General features: G+C 50.3%; 2 protein-coding genes across 6 annotated transcripts in view; both read left to right on the top strand.

The window, feature by feature from the left end:
* Window positions 1-1,952, top strand: part of Ccdc187 (coiled-coil domain containing 187) — a 21,913-nt gene extending 19,961 nt beyond the window's left edge. For all 5 annotated transcript variants that reach the window (XM_031369409.1, XM_031369408.1, XM_031369407.1 and 2 more), the window contains one exon: window positions 1,673-1,952. In XM_031369409.1, coding sequence (XP_031225269.1) covers window positions 1,673-1,868 — 196 coding nt within the window. In that variant the 3' untranslated portion in view covers window positions 1,869-1,952. The remainder of the gene's footprint in view (window positions 1-1,672) is intronic.
* A 3,025-nt stretch (window positions 1,953-4,977) lies between these two features.
* Window positions 4,978-8,314, top strand: part of LOC116091603 — a 21,721-nt gene continuing 18,384 nt past the window's right edge. The window contains exons 1-5 of the mRNA XM_031373181.1: window positions 4,978-5,003; window positions 5,168-5,345; window positions 5,635-5,748; window positions 7,079-7,197; window positions 7,344-7,396. Coding sequence (XP_031229041.1) covers window positions 4,978-5,003; window positions 5,168-5,345; window positions 5,635-5,748; window positions 7,079-7,197; window positions 7,344-7,396 — 490 coding nt within the window. The remainder of the gene's footprint in view (window positions 5,004-5,167; window positions 5,346-5,634; window positions 5,749-7,078; window positions 7,198-7,343; window positions 7,397-8,314) is intronic.

The following is an 8,314-nucleotide window of genomic DNA, read 5'->3' as shown; positions in this document are numbered from 1 at the left end:
AGACCAGGCTGGCCTTGAACTCAGAAATCCGCCAGCCTCTGCCTCCCAAGTGCTGGGATTAAAGGCATATGCCACGACTGCCCAGCATGAACAGTAGTTTCTAAATGTCAAAATATATTGGTTTTGTGTTGGATGCATTCTTAGCCATCCTGGGGCACATATCTTGGGCTGCAGGTTAGACGCACCTGTGTCATCTTTCCCCTGTGTTCCTGCTCCAGATGAGCATATCTGGTGGGCCACAGAGCTCTACAGGACCGGTACTATCCCAATAGTCTAGGAGAGACCAGAAGCAGCAGAAATGATACTCAGAGCCTGTTTCCCAGAAAGGCTCTGGGAGAGCAGGAGGAGGCTTGCTAGTCTCACTGAGTGGAAGGTCTCAGCTTGGCTGTCCTGCCAGTTCACTTCTGAGGATCTAAGCCAACAGTTACTTTTCCAGGCTTGTGGTTTTCCTTCGATTCCCCTAAGGTGCACCATGTAGGGTCTGGACTCTCATGCTGAGCCTGGGTGGGACCTTCTCCTCACCTTACGGGCACTTGGTGAAGAGCGAGGGCCCAGCCTGGCAGCATCTTCTCACAGTTATGAACACTAGTAGTTCTAGCCGGCTGTCCACAGGGCTTGGTCCCACCTATGTTCACATTTAACTCAACCCCATTTCTCCTGCTTTCTGGAAACTGCTTCTATGTCTGTATTCTTATCATGCCTTGCAGCCTTAATGTATGCCCATATGCTCAGAAAGAGCTTTATTCTGGGCAAGGGTTGGGTGTGGGACATATCCTATCCTCGCCCTGCACAGCACCCGACTTGAAGAAGGCTGGAGATAGAGACCTACGGGCCTCCAGAGCTGCTGGACAAGGCATGAGTGACTTATTTGAGGATTCAGGTAGAGTCCAGGTCACTATGTACCAAGGACAGATGGTGCCTCTGGAAGAAAGTAGAGTGCCTGGAGGCTGTGTTCAATGCCTACACCAGCCAATTTACATATTCATCATCTGTGCTTCAAAGCCTTCTAATCCCTGCAGCTGCTGCATGCCCACCTGCACCAGGCCACTTGCTGCCCACTGTGGCTGTTTTGACCTGGGTAAAGGCCTTTCCTGTCTGAGGGAGGAGAGCTGCCTAAGACCATGCAGAATAGAGAATTAGAATCCTTAGTAATTGGCTCTGCTTCTCTCCTGATGACCCAGCTCTACATCATGGATACAACTGTAGGGCAGCAGCACAGTCCTAGCCTTGAGTTGGTATTGTGAGTTATCACCCTCATCCCACAAAGCCTTGTGGGTGGTATTATTAGCAGCTTTCAGGATAGCTATATTGCCACATTGAGCTGTGATCCCACCTGCAGAGCTGGCTGTGATGGAGCTAACACTGCGCACTGGCAGAGCTGCTACACACACACACACACACACACACACACACACACACACACACACACACACTGTGACCATACTTGGTTGATGGAGCCTGTGGCCTATTGGCTATCCTACAAATCAGCCACATGCTAACTGCTGCTCTGTGGGTCAGAGGCCCATCCTCTGCCTGGGCTTAAGCCCTCAGGTCTGCTCTAGAAACACTGCCTGGGTCTTAGGACATTCCCACTGAGTGGGTACTGGCACCCATCCTTCCCCTCCTCCATCCTGATCATGACTTCACTCACCACTTTTTCATTGTCTTCTAGCTCACTTGGGGTACCAGATGCATCAGACCCCACCCATGGCTCCCTTTGGCAAGAGGAGATACCAGAAGTCAAAAAGTCAGGCTGGGTAGCACCCTGGACCACCCGGAGCTGCGGTAAGGGCGAGCCTGCAGATAGGCCCTGGGCTGGCTGGTCGGGTGGCCAAGGGGGCCTCCCATGGGCCTCTTCCACCGCCTAGCTTGAGCTTGGTCTTGCAAAGAGACAACTATTTCTATGTGAATGGCAGCCACACATCAGTATTAAAGTGTTTTGAGCCTCTCCAGCCCCTACTGCCTACTCTGCTCCTGTTGTGATTGTCATGACAGTTGTCATTGTGGTCTCTGGAAGAGCCACCCACACTCCTGCAGCCAGGAGTGTCACCCTTGTTTCTTCTCTTGTGTCTGTCAGTCCAGGTTCTACCTTTTCTTTGATACTTAAGTGTCCTTGTTCCTAGGGTTCATCTTAGGAAACTCAGGGCTGAAGAGCTGGCATAGGTATAAGGCATTCTCCTTATATATTCTGACAACAGAAGCCACAGAATCCCTAGGGAAGCCAACCTACCCTCGGGGTGCATGGTCTGTAGGGCTGTAGTGGGAACCTTCCTGCCCAGTGTGATATGGAGCTGGGTTGGACCAAGCCTGAGACCCTGTTTGCTCTGTCATTGCTGATTGTTTGTTTTCCTCAAAGGACAGGTTTTGAATATGGTAGTAAAATATCATTGTAAGCCCCACACTTAGGAGGCTGAAGGAAGATGATCACAAATTTAAGACCAGCTTGGGATACATAGCAAGACCTAACAGACAGACAAACAACAGCACAGAAAACACAAAAGTAAATCACACACACACACACACACACACACACACACACACACACACACAGGACTGGTGATATAGCTCAAACGTAAAGTGCTTGCCCAGCATGTGTAAAGCCATGGATTCAATCCCCAGGATTACACAATGAAGCCGAAGCAAACAACATAGGGAGTAAATGTGACCCTTAGCTGTGCCCAGATCCCCAACCAGACAAACATGCTCTTCCTCCAGACTGACTGAACAGGGTCTGATGTTGTGTGAGAGTCAAGAGCAGTTTCTGATCACAACAGGAAGGCCATCTCCTTCAAGGGTCTAGCCCACTCCTTACACGGGGGGTGAGGGTGGGGGTACCCTGTTTTTATCCTTCAGCCTCATTTGCCGGTCTCTGAGCAGAACGTGCTGGCGGGCCACAGGGACAGCAATGAGAGGGAGGCCTTCAATTCCAACAGTTAGTACTATAAGCAGCCACGTCCAGGGGAACTCTCAGGACTTCAATACCTAGGCATCCCTGCCCAGTAGATGTTTGTTGGTGGGGGATATTGTGGTAGCTGTCAGACGTGTAGTTGCCAAGACCTGGAACTATAGTCAGTGTGATAGGGTGGAGTAGATTATATGTGTGAGTACATGTATGTATATACATGAATATGTATGAATGTATAATGTGTCTATGTGTATATGTATATATACACACACACTTTTATTTATAAATAAATATATTTATTTATATATGTATTTATATATGTATGTTATATATATTAAATATATATATTTATTTATATATGTATATATTATAAATGTGTGTGTGTGTGGAGAGAGAGAGAGAATGTGTATGTTCATATGTTCATATGTAGAGGCCAGAGAATAACCTTAGGTGACATTGCTCAGACCCCCTGCCCTGCTTTTTGACTCTTGCTAGCTGGAACTCACCACATAGGCTAGACTGGTTGTCTTTTGAACCCAGGCTTTGCTTTTCTGCATCTCTGAAACATTGGGATTTCATATGCATCCCACTATGCCCAGCTTTTTGTTTGTTTGTTTGTTTGTTTGTTTTTGTTTTTCAAGACAAGGTTTCTCTGTGTAGCCCTGGCTATCCTGGAACTCACTCTGGAGACCAGGCTGGCCTCGAATTCAGAAATCCACCTGCCTCTGCCTCCCAAATGCTGGGATTAAAGGCGTGCGCCATCACTGCCCAGTTCAGCTTCTTTTTTAATATGAGGGTTTGGGGGTCCAACTTGGGTCCCCATTTTTCTTCTCTAAACGTAAAGCAAAGCTCCACTCCCACACTCAGCAGGTGGCTCCCGGGGGCAGAGTCACTACAGCTTGTGACTGAGCACTCTTGCAGTGGTCACTGTCCTTCCTCCTGTGCTGCTGGGCCTTCGTGAGGCCATCTCACTGGGTCCCCACAGTACTGGCTCTAGATGGTGCTGACATCTTGGCTTTCCTCCTTAACTGCCTTTTGAGAGGAGTCAGGGATTAAGGCGGGGCCATTCTCTGCTTGTGGGTGGTGATCTCAGCTAGGACGACATGACCAAGCGCTACTCCCACCCCACGTGCATGGCTTAGAGGCTTCGGGATTCAATCTCTGGGGTCTCTGGAAGGGTGACATAGTCTGGGCACCTGCTCTAGCCTCAGTTTCTCTTAAGTGCCCAGCCATAACAGTGAAGCCTCTTCTCGTGCAAAGGAACTGAAGCTCAGCCAATCCAAGAGTTCTGCCGAGTTATATGGGGAGGGCGTGGAGAGTACCTGAGTGTTCAGTGTTCTGCCACCTCCTGCCATACCCTGCTGCCTGCCTGGTCTTTTTCTGTCATTGGTAATGCCCAGGGACCATGTGGCCGTTGCTCACAGCTTTTCATCTGCTTCTACTCTAAGAAGCTGAGCTTCTCTGTTGGTGGCGACATGCACTCTGTTGGGGAAGATTGTTCTCCCCGGGCAGAGGCCTGGGATTCTGTCCACGACCCTCCCTACATCATGACTGCCCAGTGACTGAAGGCTGTCAAGGGCCATCAGGAAGGCCCTCTCATCTAAGCCAGAGCATTCCAGCCAGACATCCTCTGAGCGGGTGAGGCAGAGGATAGGCCAGGAGGGAGACACAGCCTCCACAGGGTGGGAACACACACGGTGTGCCTTGCCTCAGCCTTGGGTGGGTGGGGGAGCAATCAGAAAGATGAGACATCCTCTTTGATACCCTTGAAGACTTTGTAACTTACAAGGGACATAGTCTGAAACACTCCAGAATTCCAAGCTGCATTCTGGACTCCCCTCTGTAGCACATACTTATGTGAGCACCATTGGCAATAACCATGGCTTCTGCCTGTCAGGCCTTGTAAAACCATTGTGGGAGTCTCACACAGGGAAGTTGTGTCCCCTCAGATACTCTAGTTGGCCAGTGAATTGTTCCGGGTCTCTTAGAAAGTACAGGACAGAGCCGAGACTGGGACCTGGGTCTTTCTGGTAGCTCCTGTCACCTATGCTAACTCAATTCTTGCTTCTGGAATGAAAGGTGGCCAGAGTGAGGTGCGGTGAGAGTGAGGGAGAGGGAGGGAGCATAGCCACATGGCAGCCATGGTCTCTTAAGGCTGCAAGGAAGGGGCTCTTCTGGAAGTGCTAGACACTGGCTGGACACCGGCACAGCCTCTGCGTCGTGGGCTTTCCCTCCGGGCCTCTGGCCTCAGTTTCCTTGCAGGCCAAGAAGCACTGAGGCTCAACCAGGAGAGAGGCTCAAAGCATACCTGCCACTCAGGTGCCCTCATCCGTGGTCTGCAGGTCAGCAGGAGCCCGAGAGGCCACATTCTGGAGGCCTGTATGACGGGCACCTGACCAATTTCCAGCTGAAATCTTTGAGCTTTCTCAAGTCACTGAAGGTATGTCCTACCCCACGATCCCAAGCCAGCAACAACTTCTGTTTGGAGATTAGCTGTGAGCAGCCTCTGTCCCCAAGGCTGAATAGAAGGCTCCATAACATAGAACGGAGGTTTTAAAAGTACCCCCAACCCCTTTTGCTCAGCCTGGATAGAGAAGTCACAGAGAGAAAGAGTAGGTGGTTGCTAGGAGGGACAGGGCCTGACCAGGCATGGGATCTATTAAGGTGATCCTCATAGCCCATTGCCAGCAAGGCATAGGTGAACCCTGAGGTATGGGTTCTCATGACAGCTGGAGCAGCAGAGACAGGAGCAAGCCCTGGCCCTTCTGCGGCAGCGAGCGGAGCAGGAGGTGTGGGAGACGCAGATGTTACTGGATGAACTCCTATTCAAACACCAGCTGAAGGTCAGCAGGCTGCCCCTCCTGAGGCCTTAAGTGGTCCTGCCCCAGTGTCCTTTCTACCCCACCTGTGACCCTCGCTGCCCCCACCCCCGGCTATGGTCAGCAGATATGGGTCCATGTGGACAAACAGAGCAGAGACTACAGATTGGGGGAGGGCCGGGGGAGCGGGGAGGTGGGAGAGTGTTTGGAAGCCCTGTGAGTACCGAAAGTAATGTCGATAACTGGGACCAGCTTCAGGGAGACAGGTTAATCTTACCTGGGGTGATTCAAGGGTTATATAGTTTTTGGGGACTCCGGGAGGGGGTAGGACTATCCAGGATGGGCAAAGATCATTGGCTGAAGGCTTAAGGTAGTGAGGTGCCTCAGCATGGAGAGGCATTCCAGAAATCTCAGGTGCTAGCTGAACGGGTTCTTATAGGCAGAAAGGAAATTGAACCTGTAATCTAAGGCTACGTGACGTTCTGCAGGTAGAGGCAAGTGGGGGGTTATAGTCAGAGAAGGGGAGGCCTTGCTAGTAAAGGGAGTCCTCCATTCTGCGCCGAGCCCAGAGGGCTATCCAGCAATGGTGGACTTCAACCTTTAATTAGAAGGGTGTTCCCACAGCTCCCCCTGATTTATTTTATAATGGTGAGGTATCCTCATACCCCTCAGCCTCTGTGCTGGGGATGGCTTAGTATTGAACCAGAACTTGATTAGCACTGATTTTTGCAATGAAATTTATCTGCCATTTTAAAAATTGGACAGAGCAGAGCAGAGCATAAGCATCAAAATAAAACACAACATAATGTTGTAATGGGATAATGAGGGGTGGGAGCCAAGGAGACAATGGATTGTTGAACCAATTTCATTGCTCAGTGGATTGAAATATTGACAGCAAGTCTGAACAGAGGTTTTTTTCGGGGGGTGGGTATAAACATTGGTCTGGTGATCATGCAGCCTAAGGTCCTTCTAAAGTCAGACCCACAGGTAGATACATAGAGGCTTCAACAGTCTCAGAGGGAACACAGAGTCACATGAACTGGGGACATGGACTTGTTTAAAGAGACTGGATGCTCTGGTCACTTGTATCCCAGGAACATCCACAGTTGGGCTCCAGGACTGGTCCAGAGCTGGGTCACAGATAGACATCTTTGTCTTCCACTTGTCCCAGTTCAGGACCTTTTAGGCACTGAGCAGTAGGGGCAATGTTGGAGTCCAGAGCTTATGACCTGTGGTATATGTGACATACAAACTCCTGTATGTTTCTCTTGCTGGATCCTGGGATGCAGTCTGGCCTGCCTGGCTGCAGAACCTTGTCTCTTATTCCACAAACCCAGGCTTTCTTTCCTCCCAGAGGTGGATGGAGAAACCCTCAGCCCAGCAAGAAGAGACTTCGAAACGGAAACAGCAGCAGCTGTGTGGTGGCCCAGAGCCAAGCGCATTCTCTCTCCACACAGTGACAACCAGATCCAAGTGAGGCCAAGGCTGAGGCCAGAGACCACCCCTATCCCCAGGGTAGAAGAGTGTGGGGTGACCCCTAACTTCAGGTTTCAGGTACTGGCAATGACAAAGACCTCTGGTGGTTTTCTGACCCTTCATATCACCACTCCCCCATACAGAGACAACCCCGAGTCCTCGAAGCACCTTGAGGAAGCAAAGGCAATTTCGGTAGGTGAGTGTCCTGTGTGACCCATGTGGGAGTAGAATGGGGGTGGAGGGAGTAAGGATGATGTAAAATGTCCCAGACGAGCTTTTATCCTCAGAGCACTAGTCACACCAGCTACACTTATCCTCAGAGCGCTAGTCACACCAGCTGCACTTATCCTCAGAGCGCTAGTCACACCAGCTGCACTTATCCTCAGAGCGCTAGTCACACCAGCTACATTTATCCTCAGAGCGCTAGTCACACCAGCTGCACTTATCCTCAGAGCACTAGTCACACCAGCTGCACTTATCCTCAGAGCGCTAGTCACACCAGCTACACTTATCCTCAGAGCGCTAGTCACACCAGCTGCACTTATCCTCAGAGCGCTAGTCACACCAGCTGCACTTATCCTCAGAGCGCTAGTCACACCAGCTACATTTATCCTCAGAGCGCTAGTCACACCAGCTACATTTATCCTCAGAGCGCTAGTCACACCAGCTGCAGCTTGACCCCCAACCTGATATGGCCACTTCCCTGGGAAGCTTGGCTCCTCTGTCCAGTGCTGGTGGCCATAAAGTTCATTTGTAAACTTTTGATGATCTCCACACTCAGGCTTTTGCTAGGATATGCCATTTGCTCTCTTGGGTGGAGCTATTGGGTGGAGCATTTTGCAATCCTAGTTAGATCAGTTGGTACATAGAATTGCTCAAACCTGCTCTATGCATGGGGAATCTTCTGCCTCAAATCTACGTATTACTGGGGTGGTGAAGTGAGGACACACTACTGAAATGTCAAGTTGAGAGCTTGTCTACTAGCACAAGGATTTAGGATTCTAAGCCAGGCAGTGGTGGCACACCTCTTTAATCATGGCACTCGAGAGACAGAGGCAGGTGGATCTCCAGGAGTTCAAGGACAACCTGTTCTATTCTATAGAGTGAATTCCAG

Source organism: Mastomys coucha, unplaced genomic scaffold (genome assembly GCF_008632895.1).
Source record: "Mastomys coucha isolate ucsf_1 unplaced genomic scaffold, UCSF_Mcou_1 pScaffold15, whole genome shotgun sequence".
Classification (NCBI taxonomy): domain Eukaryota; kingdom Metazoa; phylum Chordata; class Mammalia; order Rodentia; family Muridae; genus Mastomys; species Mastomys coucha.
The sequence above is the reverse complement of the archived record's forward strand: the minus strand, read 5'-3'. Positions and strand labels throughout refer to the sequence as shown.